Source organism: Cyrtonyx montezumae, unplaced genomic scaffold (genome assembly GCF_038088225.1).
Source record: "Cyrtonyx montezumae isolate F1298 unplaced genomic scaffold, pur_monq_1.0 scaffold_8, whole genome shotgun sequence".
Taxonomy (NCBI): domain Eukaryota; kingdom Metazoa; phylum Chordata; class Aves; order Galliformes; family Odontophoridae; genus Cyrtonyx; species Cyrtonyx montezumae.
Window position 1 is genome coordinate 36,562,905 of NW_027072089.1, and position 24,410 is coordinate 36,587,314.

Below are 24,410 nucleotides of genomic sequence, written 5' to 3' on the forward strand. Positions count from 1 at the left end.
TCACTTTGTCTAGCATAAGCACTGCACTTTCAAAGGTTTATATTCTCTTTATAAGAAGTCATGCCAAGTCCAAACCAAAAAAATATATATATTTGTAAGCACATGCATGAATATTAGTCATATATTCATGTCTGAAAAGTGTTTAGATTCTGAGATAATACAAGGCATAAGAATAGAATAGACAAGGAAATGGCTTAAGGTAAGGGAAGGCCAAACTACAGATGCATAAAGATAGAACTGACTTGGGAAAACAGGGAGAGATCTTAACGGGGAGACTCGTAGTGAAGGACACCAAAGTCACAAAATCTCTAATAAAACTGCCTGAAGCTGACAAGGGGAGCTAAATAGAAAGCATAACCTGAGAGAGAGGAGATGCTCAAATCGTGGTATTTTTTAGTATGTTTTCATCTTCTGTTGTCTAGAAGTAGAAAAGAGAAATTTTGTGTATGTATGTATATATATGGCCAAAAGATTTAACCTGTAATTGACAAACAGGACAAAGTTCTCTCAAGAAAACACCAAAGTAGGTAATACATACTCCAATATATACACCAAACTGTAGTACTCCTGACTGCAGAATTACTGAACATCAGCATGTTAACTCACCCTCAACATCAGCATGTTAACTCACCCTCATTTCCTGAAGATGAGCTGAATTTTGCTTTTCAGCTATGTTGTCTGCGAGTTCTTTAAAATATTTCTGTTGTTTTCTTGGAACCAGATAAAGTTTGCTTTGTACACAGCATGTAGCTGATAGAGATTCTTCTCCCTTTTATCTCAGTAAGGAATGAGGTTCATGTTGTTATCATATAGATTTAGTAGAGAGATGAACTGTTTCAAGTGGAGTTAAAGCCAGAAATATGTCTGCTTTGCGCGCCTTAACTATATCTTACTGAAGCATGGATTGCTTTAAGTTCTATTCAACTGTTTTGGGACCAAAATGTCCATGATGGCAAACAGGGACAACTGGAAAAGAGCAGGACACATGCTATGCCTGAGTTCTAGGCACTGGCAGTTCCATGGTTAAGAGAGAAAACAGCCACCTCAGTGCCTGCAGTCACTTTTACTATCTTTCCATTTGGGAACAATTCTCAATGAGCTCTTTATGGTCTCTTATCTCAACAATAGGAATAAAAGCATGAAAATGGATTCGTTTCAACCTATTTTATAATATACAGTTTTCTCTGCAACGCTTCTCACTTTACTTTAGTTACCTCCATTTTGATTGATGAAAAAATGAATATGGATCTAGGATACTGCAACATCAGATCCTCACAATATATAAGGCTGGAGGAAGGAATGTTGGTTATTACTGTACAGGCTACTTAAAACTAGCAATAATTTTAGCAATACTGGAAGAATCCAAAATGAAAAACAAGAAATAAGTTTCTAAGTATAAAACCATAGTGTGATGGTACATCATGAGGTACACCTGAAAAGCACAATTCTTTACAAATAAGGCACATATAACATGTCTTAACACTTTTAGCAACCTCAACACAAGAAAGCTGTATTTATTAAGTTTAGTATTTAGTCTCTACAAGTATTGGTAGAATCCCTGCTTTTCATCTACCTATATTATTTTGTAGCATTTTTCTGTAAGACTAAATAAACTATGACAGTGTCTAAAGGGTAGTTCATAAAAATGAAAAAAAACTAACCAGTTTAACTGTCAGTGAGACAGCTTCATAGTCTAGAAACACATCCTTCTGTGCAATTCACTCCTGAGATGGATTCCAATGTCCAACCCTCCTAAAATATCATGCATATCACACACTTGCAAACACTGATAAACCCTTCTCTTTTTATAAGATAGTCACTGAATGTAAATTATGATATAATGAAGATTCTTAAGATGTCTTAGGAAAAATCTAGCTCTTTCAATAGCTTATTGTAGTGTCTATTAAAGATAAATTTGGCAATGTGTTAGTAACAATAGGATCACTATTGCCCTAAAGAGATAGCAATGATAGCAAAGTAAATGTCTCAAAGCGAAGCATGGTAAGATCCTTGTTAAAGAGAAGCTAAGTCTTGCCACTTTCAGCAATGCTAGCATAGTAGTTTGAAAGCAGAACTACTGAACCAGCCATGTTTTTACCGACTGCATTATTACTAGAAGAGCAGAACTTGTACCCAAAGGTAGAGAATTCTTCTCTGTGGAATTAATAAAAATTGAGACATTTTAGCAGGCTTGTAGGGAAGATAATAGGCTTACGAGCTTCTGCTTAGCTCTCTTCAGGACAAAGAAGGAAATACGTGGCATAACCACTCATTAAACTTAAACCATGGGAAAAGCACTTCTTTATCAAAGAGTGTGTACAGTCATAAAAGATAATTCAGCTTCAAAGAACGATGACGCAGAATTCACAACTCTGGAGAATGTAATTTACAATATAATTAAAGCTTCAGTGTCCAGAGCAACTTAACATACTGCCAAAAATCGGTATTTCTGTAATACTGAGAAACACACTGGAAACAGATCACGGTTCTGATGGATGCTGCAACTTACAGTAGATTGATGCCCCTCGGTTGGAGGAGAAATGACTCTCAACAGAAAAATTATTCCCTAAAAATTATGCCTCAAAAGTAACAGAAGCAGAAAACCTTAGCTTAGAAATAGATCCTTTGAACAAGCAGGAACACTCATTGAACAGAAGGGAAAATCCATCAAATTTAAATTCTTCTTCTTTCCACTCTCCATATTGTTCATCTGTGACTTTCCCATCTGTTCAGAAAACCCCTGAGCCACGAAAACAAACATAGGGCAGTTTATATACAACTGTCTCAAGAGAATCTAGAACATAGGGCTCCAATTGGAAATGAGAACTCTCCCCATTCCGCAATTTTAAATTATCTTCAGCAAATATCATATGCTAAATCAGACAGAAAACTCTGAGGGCGACAGCAGCATTACATTCTACCTGTGCTATACTGAAGGTGAAACAGTTTTTAAGATAACTTACACAAACAGCAATCAGAGGTAAAAAAAATCCTAATTGAGTTATATTTTATTTATATAGTAATGCAAGCAACATGAAAATCAGGTTCTAGATGAGCAACACAATCTTAGGAGTATACAGGGGAGTACACAGGGGAGTACACTTTGACTTACTCAACTTTTAACAATTCTTTTCTCCTGACTTTTTTAGGTTACTGAATATTCACAACTTATTTTTTGGAAACCCAAATGCTATGCAGTTAACTGTACTTTCTGTGCAATTGCTATTTTTGATTTTTTGTTAACATCATTCCAGAAGAGTCTCTTCTTCTTTCTAGAGCTGTATTTGGAGAAGCAAATCATCAGTGAAGAAGAAGCAGGCCTAGAGTATCAAGCAGAAATATATATATATATATTTAACTATCCTCTCTTCTTAGCCTTTCTGCACAATAACAGAAGTAGAAACAGGAAAGATGTCAGCTCCACAAATACTGTGGCAGTATCTTATGCATGAATCTCGTTTCTTATGTGAAGCTGAAACATATAGGATCTATTCTACTAGGGCTAGAAAATATATCTGCTCCACAGGGTGCTATGAGGATAATAGCAGAAAGGCAGGCACTTGCTTCATAATAAAAGTAGGGGCTTTCCTTCTCTCAGTCAGAAATCCCTATACTGAGAAATAACTGTGCTGTAGACACAGGATCTGGCAGAAGGAGAGTTCAACTATCTGCTGTGCTTCTTCCTGGCATTAGATCTCATGTTTGGTTTCTTCCCACTCACTTCTAACTGCCTCCATTATCTTCTGCAGAATAAAAATGAAAGACAGATCATTTCTCAAATGTATTAGGCATGTGCTTCATCATACCATATACTTCCAAGAAGTCATATATGGGAAGATAGATTTCATAAGACAAGCCTCTGACTGTAGAAAGGGACATTGCTGCCAAATGGATATCCACTGAAATATTTTTCAGAATGGTAGATGTACACTGATTACACTTTCCTGTTTTATATCAGATATTCTTAACCCATCATTACCTGAAAACTTCACCCAAGTAATTTGCAAGTTAAATAAATATAAACGGAAGGCCACCATTAAAGTTCCCTTTACCAGAGCTTATATATTTACACTTCAAACTGACAAATGAAAATAAAGATCTTAAAAAATTCCTGTCACATCTGTCACCAATTCTCCATCTGTTTAATATGCATAAATTATTTCAACCTAAACAACATCTTGCAGAAAACAATTGTAGGAAGCAGGGTTCTAAGGAAATACAGGAACTGGAGAGTCTTATAGGAAATCAGAAAATCCCTAGAAAATCTCATGTTTCTGAAGCATCTTTCAGCATTGCAACCCTTTAATTTTTCTTTGAGAAGTGGGATATCTGTAGTCTAAATCACTTGAATTAACCAATCAAGTATGACTTGATTCCAATCTGTATCAACTCTCTCCTTCCTTCTTATCTGACCCAACAAAAGGTTCTCGTGACAGCATGCCAAAGGAAATCTGAAGAATCCCACAGAAGAATTTACATCAATGGATGCTTCCAAGAATCGGTATGCAACATAAGCAGTAGACAGGACTATATTACTATTGCTATGCAAAGAACAAGAAAATAAACTTCTGTCTCTGCAAATGAACAGTGTTTTGTTAAAAGTAGCACATCAAGCAGATGCAAGTATTAAACATTCTAAGAGAGGCATGTGTGCTTGAAGCAATTTTGAATACATTTACTGATACAAATCTTACTATCATAAAAGTCCACCACTCTTAGAAATACTAAATGATCCTTTTATATACATATTGCTTTGAGTCCCTTCCGTTATCATTATTATCCAGTTTTGAGGAGAGCTGTTTTGCATGTTCTGAATTCTCCAGTGTCTATGTAGAAACCATACTGTACCTTAAATATATCTTCACTGTTGGGATTAAACAGCTGGTGTTTCCCAGATCCCAAAATAATAGGGCCAGAAGTTTTGTTTTCTCCATAAGCATAAAAGGATACTGTTGCTGTTGTGCCAGCTGCTTCAAAATCCCCAGTGACTACAGTAATCTTCCAGTCTCCCTCTGCAAAGTAGAAAAATAAAATCAAAATGCTACAAATTAGTAGCAGTTATAGATGCAAGTTACTCAGATGACTTCAAGTAATATTTTAGCCCAGGAACCATAACCAGTGTAAATCTAAAATTCAACGATGGTAGGAGTGGTAAAAAGGCTGGATAAATTCTGCATCATTCAACTTCAGTATGTTGCCAACCTCTTCTGTCTTTAGAACTGGAGATATGAACACCGTGGCTGGCAAGATTTCTAGCAGCATCCTTGCCACAGAAAAATTTGGCTTATGTCAAAAAATATAAACAAGAAACACAAAAAAGAAAACCTATCAAAGTAATCCATTGCATACAATTCCTTTTCATTTTACATTCACATCAAGAGCTCTGTTTTCTTGGACTGAGGCAAGACATTGAGATCAACATGAAATAAATTATTCTGGAGAAAATTCTGAAGCTAAAGAAGGACTCTTTAAAAAAATAATTTCAATATCAGGGAAGTTTTATTTAAAATTGCTTCTCTGCCCCCAGGAGATGCACACAAGTTATGTAAATATCTGAAAGGAGTTTAATATATAACTACTTTTAAAAAGAGTCATTCATTATTGGAAAAAGCATCTCTGCATCTGAAAATCCAGGGCTCAATGATCTGCATATCACTTTTGATTTTAGCTGTTGCCTGTGTGAAACAAGTTCCACTTACTGACTTAAATTAATTCTGTGCTAGGCAAACAACAAATGAAATATGAACCCACAGTCATAAAGAAATGCCACAATGTACACTGCAGTTTTATTAATAAAAAGCTGTCTGGTAAAAGCTGCTTGAATTAAACACGCTGTCTGACAGATATTTATCTTGGGCAAGCCCCATTATCTGTTAGCAATTTGCCTCATGAAGGCTGAGATGAAACAATGAACTTTCATCTGTTCTCAAAATTTTTGAGGTCTGACTGAACTCTCATCCTGAAAAGCGATGGAAAATTATTAAATACTCAAAGGAATTCAACATCCAATTTCCACTGAAAGTTGCCTGTCTCCAATGTGTAACAAACTATTCCTTCTTTGCCTACTGACAATTTACATTCTCAGGACTTTCTCTACAGATCTACCGTCTACAAAATAGCCAGCATGTAAGTACCAGGATATAAAGAGATCAACATAAAATGGAAGGGTGGAGAGCCTCTACACACTGTAGAACCAAAGAGCATAAAGTAGAAGGCTCCTTGCCCCTTCAAAGAGGGCACTTACCAGAAAAGTCAGTCCCTGTTTCCCAACACTATAATATAAATTTTTTAAAAATAAAGTCACTTTGGAACATGTGGCTGGAGAACAAGGACAACTCAATGTATAGATGCTTATGAAGAACATGTATGAAGAACAAAACAGGATAACACCCTCTACTCCTCCAGTGCAATGAAAAATTCAAAATTCATTCAGAAACAAATATTAATTTTGAAGGTGGCAAAATTAATTTTGTTTTGGACCTTTCAGCTGTTTAATTTGTTGTACCTCAAGTGTTTTTAATGGTCTTTCCCATTCTGTTATCCTCTCCATGTTTCTCTTTTATTTTTGAAGCAAAAGAGCCCCCCAAAAAACATAGTTCATATACTTGAGACTATATATTCTGCCAACTTCACCATTATCTCCAAAGCATTATTGTAGCACCAGTAAAACAGTTTACCTGCAAAAACAATTCTCAGAGTAAAAGAAGGAACCAAACTTACTCTACCCCATCCCCACCACCACAATAAATAAATAAATAAATTAGTTTGCTCTCCTCTATATTGATTTTGAACTTATTTACTTATTTGTTTTCCTGAATAAATGGCTTTGTGTTTGAAGGAAAATTTCTATTCTCCTTAATATCAGAGATTCCTACAATATTCCTGCATTTTACCAAATAAAAACTGGAAACAGTATTTAAAAAAAATAATAATGAAAAATCCTCATTCACTTCATCATAAAAAGCTAGTTTTTAATTCTGATGTGCTTAGAGATTAATTATTCCTTAATTATTCTAGGGTTACATGTTGAGGAGAAAGTTGTACTGAAAAATATATATTGTTATGAAAAAAGTAAATAAAGAAAAAAGGATACATATATATGAAATCAGAAGTTAATTTGACAAACCAAGAAGAGAAAAAAGTGAACAAAATCACAGATCACCCACTCATCCAGCAATTGGTCTTCTCTTTCAAGTCTCCTTCAACATTTCAGGAAGCACCCCATACTACCAAACTGAAGGCTATTTAGTGCATACAGCTTTGGCTCTTCAACCAAGACTGAGGACATTTGCAACAAATATACCTTCTGCTTCCATAAAACAGTTCTATTTCAACAGTGGATAAGTTTTATTAATGACAAAGCTGCCCAGGTCTTCTGGACCAGACAAAGATATTTCTCTCAGTGAGTCAGGACAGAGGTGCTGTGATCAAAATGTTTGTTTCAAGTCCAAGCCCATCATCTCCACTGAAGAGAAGTAAACTGAATAAATATTTATTTTACTCCATTTCATTGTCATCTTTCATTATTTTTACTGGGCAATTTTTGCCTGTTACAGGTTTTAGCATACTTCCATAGATGCAAAACTTAAATTACACAAACTTGAGACCTGTAAATTCAGGAAGCACTAAGTTGATTCATTTAATTATGTATAGGCAGAACTGCAGTTGTTGACCTCACAGAAGCAAGGCAAGCAAAACAGGTAAGGCAAAGACTGTTGAACAGATTGAAAATGAATGCCTTCTGAAAGGCATAGAAAGGAACAAGGGCAAAGATTCAAAGAAAAAGGTTTTAGAGAATAGAATTTGAATAAGATTTGCAAAATAACTGGTTACATATTATATAGTTAATTGACTTCCCATCTATTTAAAACAAATTATTTGCTCTCTACAACTATCTTGATTGATATGATAGATTACAAAAAAATATATTCAAGCATTTTTCTGACAGCTTCTAAATTGTTCAACCTACAGCACTTTGCACAGGTGAGAAAATGTTACATGTTAGTAAGATTTGTAATTAATCTGCATTGGGTGCAAGGACAGAAAAGTCAAAATGAACAAATATGAAATTCCAAGTAAAATCAGAAAATCTAAAGCCAACAGTGAATACAAACCTATATATACCCCAGGTGTGAAAAAAAAAATCTTTTAAAAATGTTAAATAAAATATCTGGAATTAAGATAGATAACAAATAAGCACTAGGAAAAAAATGAGTTTTCAAGTGAACAGAGAAAATTAACATTACGAGAAAGAAAAATGACAAGAAAAACAGTGATTTATTCTTTAAATTAAAATATGAAGTTCAGTGTTTACTAAATATTCAAATAGCATACCGTAATTAATGCTTTAAGATAAATAAGAATGGCAAGAAACACATAAAGCAGTTAGTTCTGAAACAAAAATACTCTACATTAAAGTCAGAAGACTAAAGATTTACCATTTGCTTCTTCTTCCCTTTTCAGCTGTCGAGTTATTTGAAATTCTGCCAAAAAAAACCAAACCAAAAAACAAAAATGCAGTTGATAAAGAGTCTATCCTTCAACATTAAATAAAGGTTTGAAAGAAGAGATGAAAAGGACATGTTGTGATTCTAACCTTCGTGCCAATATGAGAGAATTTCCCATCTCAGTCATTTTCTCATTATATCAAGTAATACTTACACTCTTAATGCAATGCAAACACAGACTGTATTGTAGAAATACCAAAAAGGAAGCAGCAAAATCATTAACCCTGATATTTGATGTATTAACTGAACCTAAATTTCTTCAGAGGAAAAACAATACAACGTACTTATTGATCACACTTCTATAGAACAATGTTAAAACTTACCTTGAGGGTACAACTCAATTTCGGAATGAATTATACCTTGGGACATAAATGGAAGCCACCTGAAAATAAGGCAAAAATGCGTGTAGGAATAAGATTTTTCTTCTCTACAAGCCTTCTTATTTTCATAACAAATACATATGATAATAAATACAATATTTTTAGTATTTTATTTTACAGTCTTAAAATTTTACAGTTTGAGTCTGAAGTATGGATGATGGTAAATGTTATCTACACCTCTTAGCTGTGTTACAATAGGCTCTGATTATATTGGAAACATTTTATTCAGAATATGAGTTACTAACCCTCCTAGTTTATTCCTGCTTCAAAAACAAGCAAACAAAATTCCTTTTCTACAGAGCAAAAATATATTCATTAAGCTTCTGGGCTGCTGGCTTTTATTTACTGGGTCCATTCCCACAGACTCTCCTGTAATGACCTAAATCACTGAGTCTCCTATGAAGCCTGCCTGCAATCCAGCATAAGCTGAAGAGAATGAGTGCAGAGAGGCCAAGAGGAAAAGGAGCTGCCCCCAGCATGAGGAAGAGCAGCATAATTCACTCCACAATTGGAGCCTCAGGGCCACAAGAGCCCCAGCAGGTGATAAAGTTACGAAGCTGCGTATGTATTGTTTCTTATATCCCTAAACAATGACAAAATGCCATTCAGTACATGCTCATCCATCCCTTCTGCAGAAGCTCCCTTTACCTTACTCCCCATAACTGCACTCTGGGCAGTTCTGTTGCTTATCAGGTGGACTACAGTGCATCAAAGGTGCAAACCAAAATTTGTCTTGTCAACAGCTGCTGAGAAGTGGCTCAGACACAAGCACAAAGTTCCTGAAGCCACGTCTATTCCCAGACAGTGTCAGACTTCTTTCTGTCCCTTCCTGCCCTTTCCCACTGCTCCTACCAGACAAGTTCATGAAACTGAAAAAGAAACAAAAAGATGTCTGCCACTGCAGGAACAGAGGAAAAGAAAGAAGAAGGGACAAGGGACAAGGGGAAAGGGGAAAAAGGAAGGACCAGAAGTGGTCATGACACCCTCAGGATAGGGACTGGGCAATGTTTGGTCAATGCTCCAGCAATTTTATTGCCAGGAAAGGACAGACATAGAATCTTTAGAACAAAAAGGAATTATCACTATTTTCGAAGGGCTTCTTTTGCTGACAAGTTTAATCCAAACTAAAATTCTAAACAATCCTATAAAGTTTATTGCTTTTCAATTGCTTTCTGTACATGTTTATTAATTCCCTCCTTTCTAGCTTTCCCAAAAGAAACTTCTCTGATTAAAAGTGCTGTAAAAGCTATAAACATATTTCTCAGTATTATCATATCACAACTAATACTTAAGGTGCTAAGAAATCCTGGATGATTGACACAGGCACGTGTAGCTTAAATCACAAACTATTTGATGGAATTCTGTAGATCTTTCACTGAAAAATGAAAAATGAACCTATTTATGTAAGAAGTAGTCCCTAAGAAATATTTTTTGTCTTACTAGGCAAAAACTTATCTATACAACTTCTGCTAAAATCTGATCACAGATAGGATGCATCAGTGAGATTTCCAAAGCACAAAGCCATTCCCCTCCTTGAACAGAGCACAGTATTCCAGTTTTAAAATAAAGTGATGAGGCCCAAACTTAATTCTTTCTCAGTCACAGAGTTTCCTTGTAGAAAAGCTGTGAATGAAAATTTTTCTTGCTCTGCCTTTGTATTATTTTTACTGATCAACATCTAGCATGGTAACTATTGCAGAATTAATGCAACAAAGTGCCTCAGCGTACATTGTTCCTAGGCCATGCTACCCACACAAAGACAAATGTTATACTGAGTTGAGAATGAATACTACTTCTGGATTTCAATTCTGTTTTCTTTACTATCTATAAATATATATTAAAGTGCATTCCAAATATGTAAGTCACACCAATAGCACTGATTCTTGTATGGTAATGTACAGTATATAATAATCTAGTAATCATGTCACATTGTAATAATTTATTATGAACTCAAGAATTTTTTTCTGGAACAACACATTCTGAGGATTTTACGAAACTCCAAATTAGTGCAAGTCTGTTTTTTCCTTTAAAAAAGAAAACAACAATCACATTCAGTATTTCTTATTGGCAAAATATTGTTATTGAAATGATAGACACCTTCAGGAATCTATCCTATACTTAAGATAATTTTTGTAAAAACTACCTTTCACAATTGAAAACATATTCTGAGTTGTTCTCATCTTCTCTGACAATGACTTTATCACAGTACCAATACTGAGACTTCAAATTAGCCTCGCAGCGCAACAGCACCTTCTGCAGTTTTCCAAGAGATACAGCTTTCACTTCAAAAGCATTGACCTAAGGGACAGAGGAAAAGGGAGCACTCTGTAATTCACCAACATTAAAACAATCTGGAAGTATCAGGGTTTAAAAGCCTGATCTGATTCTTACAATGGCCCAGTGTTTTAACCAGGAGCTGGACTGTATCAAAGGGGTTGTATTGAAAAAGTAAATGTCTGTTGGTTATGTCTGTGACTAAATGAGAAAATGCTACTAAAAATCAGAATGCAATAATAACCCCAAATAAAATGTGGGGATTTTTCATCCAGAATACTGCCCACAGTTCTGCACTACTATCTCAGTACTTCAAAGTTTACAATAATCCCTCTCAAGGTAGGAACCACTTCAGGCAATTATTTCACTTGATAACACTCATTTAAGATACAGACATTCTCATCCTTTGCTCTTTTTGGTCTCATCTCCTCAATTTATGTTCTATTTTGTAAGAAGAATCTGAAATCTTACATACCACTTCTACCTAGTTAATCACTTAGACTTGTGTTTACATTTGACAAAGGTCATTATAAGAGCATAAAACAGATCAGGTGAAAGGTTCTGGTCAGTAATTTTTGTCATAATGAAAAGCATATGGCTTTGTCTCTGAAAACGCAACTGTCCAAATCACACTTCCCAATAAAAGGGGAGCAAAGGAAATAACTAAATCAGAAAATTCACATCTGTAAATTTCTCAGTCACAGATGGCAGAATTAACACTGACACTGCAGCTTCATTTCTCCCTTGTGTATCTGTAATATATGATCACAAGCCATACTTTCTGAAGGATTCCTGCCTCAAATTGTACAAAGGTAGAGCTGCAGCTTTTTGGTACTTTTTTTATCTTCATTATCTTTACAACTCTATGCATTATTTACAGGAACCACCAAAGAGTCCACTGAAGCAGAACTGATTTCCCTAGTGACTTACTTATAGTACCTAGGTGTTTTCTATGGACGTTGGCAGGCATTTTTTTCCACAAAACACATCTGTGTAATATTTTTTTTTAACCTACAGAGTTAAACCAGACATTGCCAAAAGCTGTCAAAGATGAGTTTGGGTGCTCAACTGAGAAACAGAGGGGTTAATTTATCAGTGTATTTAGCATGTCAAAGAGCCTACTATGTACAGAGCAGAATGCACTTTAACCTCTATTACAGCTGTAGCTGCTCTGAAAATTTTAATGGTTGTGCAGCAAAGCAGTTTTATACAGGAAGTGGGCATTTAGAAAAGGTTTACTTTATTTGTCCAATATCATGGAGAATACCTGAGGCAGCTAGAGTAATCCTCAGACAACTCAATTTCAATTCTGAACTTCAGCATGGATAGAACTTTGTATTTAACACATTAGTAATGGTATAGAAAAGACCCACATTCTAAAATAGTATAGATATCTCTGAAGTTTCCTGATGAGTTATTGCTGTACTTAGCATTTTATGTACTGCTTTGCTCTTTAAGTGTTCCACTAAGAGCTTCATACCATTAGTTAGACATTCAAGTGAAGAAACAGTCTTCCTTCTTAGGAAGCTAAAAGAAGGCTAGTGGCAGAGCTAAGATTAAACTCAGTAGTTCCTGACATTCAAACATACACTGGTACACAAAATCAGGATGACAAGTATTTTATCTGAACTCCTCTGTAAGTAAAACTGAAATAAGAAATGACTTAACCTGCCTTCAATTAATCTCAATGCTATACTAATATTCACGAAAAGAAACACATAGCCACCAGATCTACTAAGATTTGAAATCATGGAGTGATTTCTGTACATTCAATTGTTTCCAGCTGTGTCTCACTATACCTTGATAGAATGCTTTATGTTCACAGGCAGCTGGAATTCTTGATTTAATTTTTCTTCATCTTTACCTGTGTTTTTATTAATTCTAATCACTCCTGGATTGATAAAATTTGATTTTACTTAGTTATTAGGTATTATTTTGCTAAACCTCTATGTTCTTCTTTTTATTAGGAACCATTCAAGACCAATAACAGTTACTTAATTATAAGTATATGGCTGAAATAATTGTTTCAGACTTACCTTTCCTTTCAAAAATTTTATTGGGATACCCGATTTCTGCAGAAGTCTTAGACCAGAGTCTCCTCTTTCTCCGTAGATACATAGATAAACTGCAGAATCTGTGTCAGCTTGCTCCAAGTCACCCGTGTAGACGTAAACATGGTATAAAATAACTTTCAAATTAACCAAAAGAAAAAAATACATTAGATGTAATCACAATCCATTTTACTCGCCTGGAATATATTCTCCAGAACTCCATCTAAGTATTTTCAAGGCTGCTACGACCACATTTATGGACACATAGCAGATGGAATATAATTTGAATGATAGTAATGCTGGAAACCAAACAACCAATGCATACATAACTGTGTAACTGTGATGTACACACATACTTGGATAGACAGGTTTTCCAGCTTCCACTAATGGAAGTTCACGAACAAAATCTCTATCATCATCATTTGTTGACAACCATGTATTTGCAGGAAAATTCAGAGTTTCCTTGCTCATCAGGTGTTGCAGAGTCACCTAGGGAAGAAACAGTTTAATTATGACTCAGTTCACTCTTTCCAGTGTTTTGATTCTCCATTGCAAAATGTATTTTTCTATAAATTTTCTTCTCCCCCCCAAAAAAAATAACATGATCAGTAAATATGACATACAAAATTGCAGTATGAAAACATGTTTTTCAGCTTCCACTTTGCTACTTTACTCATCACTAAAGAGGATCTGTATTCACATTCATCATACCTCAAATTAAACTGCCAGATCATATTCTTTGTAAATGCCTTGTGTTTTAAAGTCAACTTATTATTTGAGCAAACAAATCTGTAAATAAAACTTTAAAATTGTAAATAAAAAACTTCCACCACAAGAAACATCAGTAATTGTCATTTCTGTCAGTGGGCCCCCTCTACATGTAACACTGTGTAGAGTACTTCTGATAGTGAGGTTAAGGGAGAACGCATTTCAAGAAGATGTATAAAGGTTAATAACACTTTCATATTAAAATGGAAATGAAAGTCATCACGTATATCATTCTGCACCTTGGTAAAGAGAGGATATTTTGAAACAGTAAATCAGTTCACATTGTATTTGGTATTTACAGTAGAATTAAAACAAAAAACAAAAAACTTGTCTGTCAGAACCCTCTCTATTCCTAGGAAGAATTTAAATTCTCTAGTTACTATGCACAGTGCATCATAACAGATGTCTTATTTCCTATTACAAAAGCAATCTTTCTTTTCTTTTATGGGAGCAGTTTTTGTTGGTATCAGTAGTGCTTACTGCAGTTTTCCATAGGCCTTCACTAGCAAAAGGAAATCTAATAGCAGAATTTTTTTTCAGCAGTTCTCTTATTAATGTGGATATATCTTAAGCTCAGTGAACAGTTATGAAGATAGTATTCATGTTCATATTTCATGACCTCAGAAATCAGGTTAATATATATCTTTCATTTTTCCAATAAAATATTCAGCAGAAGAAACACTTACTTTAATCCAAAGCATGTATTTATTCTAACAAGAAATACTTTTGCAACAGATTCTTAATCTCTAATGTTTATTGGCAGAGCTCCCCCTGCTGATTTGTAACAATAGCAAACAGCTTTTAACATAATTTATTTCATCTTGTATTAAAAAAAAATAATAATCCCAGGGTTGCCCTATGAAATTTAATCCAAGTTGTTAAAGAAAAAATTTTTTAACCACCAGGACAGAAATTAAGATTCCTTCAGTCATTCAGTAACTGAAGTATTTACGCTTACGTTGTTTTGGTATGGTTACAGTTAAGGTCTTTGCATGAATGCCAAAGTCTCTTATTACTCAGCAATACTGGCTTTCTAAATCAGTTTTTTTGTTTGTTTTTTAAGATTAATGAAAACTGAAAGAATAAGATTGTCTTTTACAGATTCAAAAAAAGAAACAGGAGACAAATATCTTTAAATATGAGAGACATCCTGCTCAGAGGTCAGTGTTCTCAAGAATTAGCATTAATTTAATCTGACAGATTTGCCTATCATGAGAACAGCAGAGCTGGAATAGAAGCAAAAAGGAAGAAATAACTCTGAACTATAAAAAGTTGTTTCTTGAAAATTATTGTGAATTACATTTCCACCAATCATAATGAGCCTACACCTGAACAAACTTTGATCATCCTTTGCATACACTTGTCATGAAATAATGGTTGCTCCATCACTGTCAATTTTTCATAGCTGGAATTTATGGCTGTGAAATAACTACAGATGCAAATATCATTAGTAAGTTCTGCACAAATGTGTGTGTGAACTTCTCCACAGTGAGGGTGACAGAGCACTGGAACACATTCCCCGGAGAGGTTGTGGAGTCTCCTTTGGAGACATTCAAGGCCCACATGGACGGCTACCTGCGCAACCTGGTCTAGGGAGCTGCTTTGGCAGGAAGGATGGATTAGATTTCTAGATGTCCTTTCTAGCCCCTACAGTTCTGTGTGATCTAAGAGGACAGTTGAACTTGTAGCAAGTAAAACTTTGCATAACCCATCTATATACTGAAATTAGAATATACTAAAATAATAACTGCAAAACACTTTCAGAAGTTCAGCTCAGGAGTCTGACTGTGTCAGTGCTTCTGTCATCTCTCAAACAACTTAAGAGAAAGCAATAAAAATGTATCACAAATAGCATTATTCATATGTAGCTTCATGAAAAGATGAACTTTTAGTCCATATAAAAATTATGGAAGCAGAAAGGAATTTATCATAAAAATCTCACCCTTCGTAAGTTCCACTCTGACTGCTTATTCAGTAATTCATCAAGTTCAATTCTTATCTTGTAGATATTCCCAACGCCTTTTACTTTAACCTGAAAGAAAACCAAAGCAACACAACATATAATTACAGACAAATATGTATGTAACAAACTTTAATTTTGTGTAGTAGAGGCTGCATACTAATTAAGGAAGCAAAGTATGTCCTATGTTACACTGTGCACAATGACCAAAAGATATTTCAGTCTCTCACACACAAAAATATGCAGCCTTGTGGCAAAGCATAGGCCTATGTATTTTATACCTGAAATCATTGCTGTCCACTAAATATATACTGCTCTCATGTTTTGCTTTTTCTAGTGAATCCCTCTTTAGCCTTCCTGATTAATGGCTGTATGATTATTTCAAGTACAATATCAAACAAATGGACAAGACAACTCATACAAGTAAGATAGGAAAGGCCACATACAAATGGCTTATATTCTCAAGATAATTTTTGAATTTTTCATAGTTGCACATACTGCTGATAAAGTGAGAGGTTAAAGAAAAGTAAAACCAAACTGCCCAACTATGACAAGCTTTCAGTAGCTGTTTTGCTAGGTGAACTGCTGGACAGAGAAAAGATCGAATTTATTATTTTAAAAATAAAGTTTAATACACATAGAAAATAGCAGTGAAAACATTCCAAGGTCAAAGATGCAAATGGTAAACAGAAGATGTACTTTTAAAAGAATCAGAATATATAGCCAACATGCTTAAAAAACTGAGCATTGCAGTTTGTTATCTTCCTGTCTATGTTGCATTCATGAAGATCACTAGAATTGATGAGTACAGAAAAAACTTACAAAAATGTGAGATGTATAACTTCTGCTTCAGTTATCTGAAGACAGCAATGTGTCACATGCATCTCAAACAAAGATTTAAGCAAAGCAGAAATATTAGCTCCTTAAACAATTTCCTTTCAGCCCATCTAGAAATAAATTTTCTTATCACACTGAAGGTGGTTTCTTCTACAATAATATAAACAAATTCTTTGTATTTTAATGACATGATAGCATGTCAGTTATTGGTCTCTTAACAGTGAAACTTCTGATAATCCAGGTATTCATAATACGGTGGCTGAAAAATGCCTCAGTTAACAACTTCAACTGAATCAGTTATACTATAATCACTTCAAAGTATGCTGTGAAGATGAAGCACAAGAGCGTTTCATTACTAAAGATACCTTAATTACATATAAGCCTTGCCTTATACATGATATGTTTAGGAGTGGACAATTTCTAAAGCTAGCTTCAAATCAATGGTCTTAGAGAAATAAAAGTCTGCAAAAGGAAGTTGAAAGAAAGAGTGGCTCCTCCACTGCTAACTATGTGCACTAAAATGATTTAATGTGGAATATGTAGAGATTGGAGAGACTTATTTTTCCTTTCTGTTTACACGTAAAACATATTTTCATTTCCTTACAGGACGATCTTCAGAATATAATGTTCTTAGCCTTCATTAGCTACCTGAAATTCATCTTCTTCCCTAGGAAGGAAAAACTGCTTTCTGTTCTCCTTGCCAAGAGTTATTGGTCCAGCTGCTCCTCCATCTCCATATATCCAGAGAGTGACATTAGCTTGAGATCCTGCACTTCCTGTCAGCACTGACACTTTCCATTCATCAGATGAAGGAAGGGGGCACTCACCACCTTGGAGATTTCTCATTTCCTCTGTGAAAGACAAAGCATTAAGTGGGAGATGAAAATCAACATGAAACTGCCAGTCACTGTAGTAACTTCAGTGCATAACCTCAATAACTCTCAATGATCTCTAGAGGTACCTTCCAAACCCTACAATTCTGTGATACTGTGATAAGGAGATCATTACAAAGAGGAGATTGTATTTTTTCAGTGGTAAATGAGAATAAAATGTCTTGCTTGGATTAGCTACAAGATTCAACTAGAAAAGAATAAATCTCTCTCATACTGTTCTTTATATATTTTCTATTTAAAAGGAGTAATGGTATGAATCAGAATTGTGGCCATTAAATTGACAACTCTGGCATTTAGAAATGAACACAATTACATATAAATACTTCTTTAATGCCTCGTGTTGGTACATGATTAGCAGAATCACACGTTCAAAAGTAGAAGCAAATTTAACTTCAAGTGAAAAAAAAGATTCAGAGAACTCAACTCTCTTCAAGGTAAATATTAATTAAACTCAAAAATACATACACAACATATCCTTCTGCAATCTACATAAATATATAGTGCCAGTGTTTAGGCTAAGGGTTGGTTCTGCATGAATAAGACAACGGCAGTGCAATACTACTTTGTGAGAAAAGAAATGGAGTTTGCAAATATAAGATGTACAAAGCACTACTTTTCAGTAATGGCACAACCGTACATTCATCCCCACACACCCCTCTCCGTGAATCCCCTGCAGAACGGAAAGGTCCCAGCTCCCCCAAATTCACAATATATTCAAACACAAAAGGCAGATTTAATCCATCAGTTTGAAAGGACAAAGGAACACAGTGCCAATATACTGTGTCCTGCAAGAGATGATTCTTCGTGCATCCTTCACAAAAAGCTGCAAGTAGACTTTTTAAATATGTTAAAGAAGATGAACATTATCTGCACTGCAAACTAATTTTCTTTGAAATGAACCCTAGAATTTTTGGAATTGGAAGCAATCCTTAAAGATCACCTAGTCTACCTCCCCTTCTGTTAACTGGGACATCTACATCAGGTGCATAGAGCCTAGTCCAGCCTGACCTGGAACATCTCCAGAGATGGGGTGTATACCACCTCCCTGGGCAACTTGTTCCAGTGACTCACTACCCTTACTGTAAAGTGCTTCCATCTTCTAATAGCCAGTCTAAATCTCCCCTATTTTAGTTTGGAACTATTTCTTTTCTCAGAACAGACCCTACTAAAAAGTCTGTCCCCCTTCATTCTTATAGCCCCTTCTCCCATAGATACTGAAAAGCCACTCTCAGGTCTCCCTGGAGACTTCCTCAGCTCTTTCAGCCTTTTGTATCTCACAGATCATCTCTTATCCATTAAGTTACATTCTATGGATCAAGCTTTTAGCAGCCTCAATCTCTAGATGCATAAAAACCACTTAAAATATTGCTGAATTCATAAAATATTGCCACTTATGAGGCAAAGTGAGAAACAGAGCAGACCTTAATGCTGTACAAGCACTACTCAAAACATACGAAACATCATTGTGTTATCAAAACTGATGACATCAATCTGAAAAACAGCACCAAACTGGCTGCTGTGTAGAAAATTAATCCCACCCTAGCTGAACTCATTATAAATACTAAAGAAAGTAAAGCAATACCTATGTCAGAAATCTGTAAAACTCTCTGAGCCATACCCCATGACCAATGAAACAAAAATGTGAATACAATGTAAAAAAAAATCAGCATGAATATCCTGGACTTGCTTCTTACAAAACTTTTGTGACCAATCAATTCTTCATTGCACGTGACTTTCAGTATCTACAGCAAAATAATTGCTTTGGTATAATAAATTTTTCTGACGATATGACTTCTTCACATTCTTAGAGTAACAATGCTTTTCGTATTTAAAACTACTACTTAGTTCCTCACTTGTAACAAAACAGACTTCCTTAAGCCATCTGACACCACATCCTATTTGTTTGTGTGACGCTGCAACCCACAAGCATTCTCAAGCATACGCATGAAAAGATTCGTGACTCCCATCTACAAGAAAGGCTGTAAGGAAGACCCAGGGAACTACAGGCCTGTCAGCCTGACCTCGGTATCACGGAAAGTTATGGAACAGATGATCTTGAGGGAGATCACATGGCACGTGCATGGCAACCAGGGGATCAGACCCAGCCAGCACAGGTTCACAAAGGGTAGGTTGTGCTTGTCCAACCTCATCTCCTTCTATGACTGGGTGACCAGACAGGTAGATGAGGGAAAGGCTGTTGATGTAGTCTACCTGGACTTCAGCAAGGCCTTTGACACGGTCTCCCACAGTATTCTCCTAAGGAAACTGGCAGCCCGTGGTGTGGACAGGTTCATTCTTCTCTGGGTGGAGAACTGGCTGGAGGGCCGTGCCCAGACGGTAGTGGTTAATGGAGTTAAGTCCAGCTGGCGTCCTGTTACAAGTGGTGTCCCCCAAGGGTCAGTTCTGGGGCCCATCTTGTTTAATATCTTTATTGATGACCTAGATGAGGGGATTGAGCGTACCCTCAGTAAGTCTGCAGATGACACCAAGTTGGGAGGATGTATCAATCTGCCTGAGGGTAGGGAGGCCCTACAGATGGATCTGGATAGGCTGAACAGCTGGGCTGAGCTCAATGGGATGAGGTTCAATAAGACCAAGTGCCAGGTCCTGCACTTTGGCCCTGATAACCCCATGCAATGCTATAGGCTTGGGGCAGAATGGCTTGAAGAATGTAGAGAGGAAAAGGACCTGGGGGTGTTGGCTGATGCTCGGCTCAACATGAGCCAGCAGTGTGCCCAAGTGGCCAAGAAGGCCAACAGCATCCTGGCCTGTATTAGAAATAGTGTAGCCAGCAGGAGCAGGGAGGTGATCATCCCCCTGTACTCAGCTCTCACGCACCTCGAGTACTGTGTTCAGTTTTGGGCCCCTCACTACAAGAAGGACATTGAGGCCCTGGAGCGTGTTCAGAGAAGGGCAACAAAACTGGTGAGGGGTCTGGAGCACAAGTCTTATGAGGAGGGGCTGAGGGAGCTGGGATTGTTTAGTCTGGAGAAGAGGAGGCTCAGAGGAGACCTTATTGCACTCTACCACTTCCTGAAGGGGGGTTGTGGTGAGGAGGGGGTGGGCCTCTTCTCCCTGATAAATAATGACAGGACGAGAGGAAATGGCCACAAGTTGCGCTGGGGAAGATTTAGATTAGACCTGAGGAAGCATTTTTTTTCTGAAAGAGTGGTCAGGCACTGGAATGGCCTGCCTAGGGAGGTGGTTGAGGCACCATCCCTAGCGCTGTTCAAGAAGTGTTTAGATGACGTGCTAAGGGATTTGATTTAGTAGTTCAGTGGGTAGGGATGGTGATGGGAGGATGGTTGGACTAGGTGATCTTGTAGGTCCTTTCCAACCTAATGTACCTATGAACCTATAAGATTCATGGAACACACAGGTTTTAAGAAGCACAAGGAATCCCATCCTGCTCTTTATCCTTCGTACAAGAACTCCTTTCTTGGGTTTTTGCTACCCAAAACACCTGCAAGCTCAAACTACTGCCTCCGGAAAAAAAAAATATTGCACAAACGATTAACTGACTTTGAATGCTTTTTGCCTCATATTTTACTAGCAAGACTAGTAAATTACCAATTTACAAATGGAAATCAGTCAGGTTGAAATATTTTTAGCCTGCAGAAAATCAATCTGGAAAGAGAATTTGATGGTTACTATGGATTAGTCATAGGATTTTATACACTTTATGGCACCATGATTTAAACCAATTGCAAGAAAAATTCATTCTGATAGTCCTGCATGAAAATTACAGGGACACCAAAACCCCTCACACAAGTTCATACAAGTTACTCTTCTTAGAATCATAGAATTGTAGGGTTTGGAAGGGACCTTAAGAGATCATCGAGTCCAACCCCCCTGCCAAAGCAGGTTCCCTACACCAGGTCGCACAGGTAGGCGTCCAGGTGGGTCTTGAATATCTCCAGAAAAGAAGACCCCACAATCCCCCTGTGCAGCTGTGCCAGTGATCTGTCACCCTCACCGTAAAGTTCTTGTGCACATTCATGCGGAACCTCCTGTGCTGCAGTTTCTGTCCGTTCCCCCTTGTCCTGTCTCCACACATTGCTGAAAAGAGCCTGGCCTCAACACTTTGTCCCCCACACCTCAGATATTTATATACCTGGATCAGGTCCCGTCTCAGTCTTCTTTTCTCAAGGCTGAACAGACCCAGTTCACTTAGCCTTTCTTCATAGGGGAGACCCTCAAGGTTCTTCACCATCTCTGTGGCCCTGCGCTGGACTCTTTCCAAGAGATCTCTGTGTTTGTTATACCAAGGAACCCAGAACTGGACACAGAACTCCAGATGGGAGCTCACCAGGGCCGAGTAGAGGGGGAGGATCACCTCCCTTGACCTGCTGGCCACGCTCTTTTTAATGCATCCCAGAATGCCACTGGCCCTCTTGGCCATGAGAGCACACTGCTGGTTCATGGTCAACCTGTCACCCACCAGGACACCCAGGTCCCTCTCTGCAGAGCTCCTCTCCAGCAGGTCATCCCCCAGCCTGTACTGGTGCATGTGGTTATTCCTCTGTAAGTGCAGGACTCCACACTTGCTTTTGTTAAACCTCATCCGGTTTCTGACTGCCCCACTCTCCAGCCTGTCCTGAATGTCAGCACAGCCCTCAGGCATGTCAGTCAATCCTCCCAACTTTGTATCATCAGTAAACTTGCTGAGGGTGGCCACTATCCCCTCATCAAGGTCATTGATGAAGATGTTGAACAAGACTGGACCCAGCACAGACCCCTGGGGGACACCACTGGTTACAGGACTCCAACCAGACTCTGCACTGCCAATGACAACCCTCTGCACTCTGCCAGTTCTCAGCCCACTTCACCGACCACTCATCTATCCCTTCTTATTTACTTATCCTAAATCTGAAGCAAAATGAGAGTGATTTGGTCCCAAAACACCATATGATTGAGTGACACTTTTGGAATGAACCATTGGATAAATGCCTACAACAGAAGCTTGTACAATAGACATGTTTTTTACTGCACTCCTGTGTATCATCATTTCCAATGTAAACCTAAAGGAAATAAGATATAAATAAAACTTGATCCTATTTGCTTTATAAATAAAATGTTAAAACCTGATAGTAACTAATAATACACCAGACCTATGGGAAAGGAATGTGCAGTGTATAGAAATTGTTTCTTGGAGATGTGATTTGCTAATACTGAACCACAAATCTCACAGATTAGCTACGAAGAGGTAGGCACAATGGTATCACTCTCCTTATTTTGACTTGTAGATGCACATTTTTTTCTATTTAAATTTCAACATGATTTCAGAAACATGAGGAACAAGCTAAGGGGAACACCTCAGTACCAACTCAAGGTAAAACCCGTAAGATCCTTTTATGTCACCCGATGTAGATCCTTTTGAAGCTGACACAAATACGTGTTCTCAGTAGGTCTGTCAACTTTTGTTTTATTTTGCTTCTGATAACAGAAGATTTAAAAACCTTTGGTTTGAGATATTCTTGTTGTCATTGTTTTATGACCTTTTAGTGTCTGTATTCCACATCATTACATTATACAAGGCACTCTGAGTTAAAAGGTTAATGTTCCAGTTCCATGGACAGCAGAAATTCCAGGTACTTGGCTCTCAGAAGGGAAGAACTACACACCCCAGAGGACTTTGTATCCATTCTCCACTCAGAAGACGAGAAAACTGCACATAAGCCCCAAGACTTACCTCTTTTTGTAGATGATCACAGCACTGGAGGTGCCCTTGCCATCTCACCTTCAGCTTTAGCATAAAGCCTATGGTTTTGGACACTCTCACTTAACTTGATTTATTTGCTTCAATTTCAATTATATTGCATTATACTGTGTTACTTTACACTCCAATACCTTATTTAGTAAATTAGTTTTCCTCAGATCATTGACATTGTTTTGCTTTTGGGCCCATCTCTGTACCCTTTCCCTTTCTCCCCCTTATATTCCTTCTCATTCATGCAACACATTTGACTTTGAGTATATAACATGGTCTCACATGCATGCATCTCCTGCAGTCACTATAACTCTCCATTCTGTGAGCTATTAAGAATTGTTGAAACCTGCCATCATCTTCTACAGAGGAAATGTCCCAAGGAACAAAGAACTCACATTACAACAGAAATATCTACTGCTATAGCACAGTTTTCAGCTTAATTACTTCATTAGTCACTCAGAGGGCAGTGAGTCAGTGTCACAGGCTTCCCAAAAAATATGTGGGTGCTCCATCCGTGATTGGAGCTCTGAGCAGCCTGATCTGGTGGGGGGCAGCCCAGCCCACATCATGGGGTTGGAATAGGTTGGGCTTGAATGGCACTTCCAACCCAAACCATAATATGACTGTGCATATGATTGTCCTCTAAGATTAATTAATGACAAACCAATTACTATTTTTTAAAAGTAACAACCAAGAAATAAATATTGGCTAGTAGATGGTTAATCTGTTCTGAATACAAATATTAAGTCTACTGTATGTTGTATACTAATTACAAATATCCTCTCAAATATTAAATCTGTTAAAATAAAAAGCAAATGGTTATTTAATATAGATCTATTAAAAGTAAAACTTTGATGTTTATGTCCTAAATATAAAAGATCAATTAACTTTTAAAGTATTTTAAGTGAAAATATCTTCCTAGTGGAAGACAGGCTGACCATGAGCCAGCTGTGTGCCCTGGTGACCAAGAAGGCCAATGGGACCCTTGGGTGCATTAAAAAAAGCATAGCCAGCAGGTCGAGGGATGTGA

The 24,410-nt window shown here is 37.0% G+C and overlaps 1 protein-coding gene across 1 annotated transcript in view; it reads right to left on the reverse strand.

Moving 5' to 3' along the window:
• The window catches only part of RP1 (RP1 axonemal microtubule associated), a 167,466-nt gene that overhangs the window by 101,082 nt on the left and 41,974 nt on the right, over positions 1–24,410 (reverse strand). Inside the window, exons 17-24 of the mRNA XM_065753301.1 lie at positions 17,426–17,628; positions 15,923–16,012; positions 13,569–13,701; positions 13,198–13,349; positions 11,031–11,185; positions 8,831–8,889; positions 8,439–8,483; positions 4,849–5,012 (exon numbers count right to left, since the gene is read on the reverse strand). Coding sequence (XP_065609373.1) covers positions 4,849–5,012; positions 8,439–8,483; positions 8,831–8,889; positions 11,031–11,185; positions 13,198–13,349; positions 13,569–13,701; positions 15,923–16,012; positions 17,426–17,628 — 1,001 coding nt within the window. The remainder of the gene's footprint in view (positions 1–4,848; positions 5,013–8,438; positions 8,484–8,830; positions 8,890–11,030; positions 11,186–13,197; positions 13,350–13,568; positions 13,702–15,922; positions 16,013–17,425; positions 17,629–24,410) is intronic.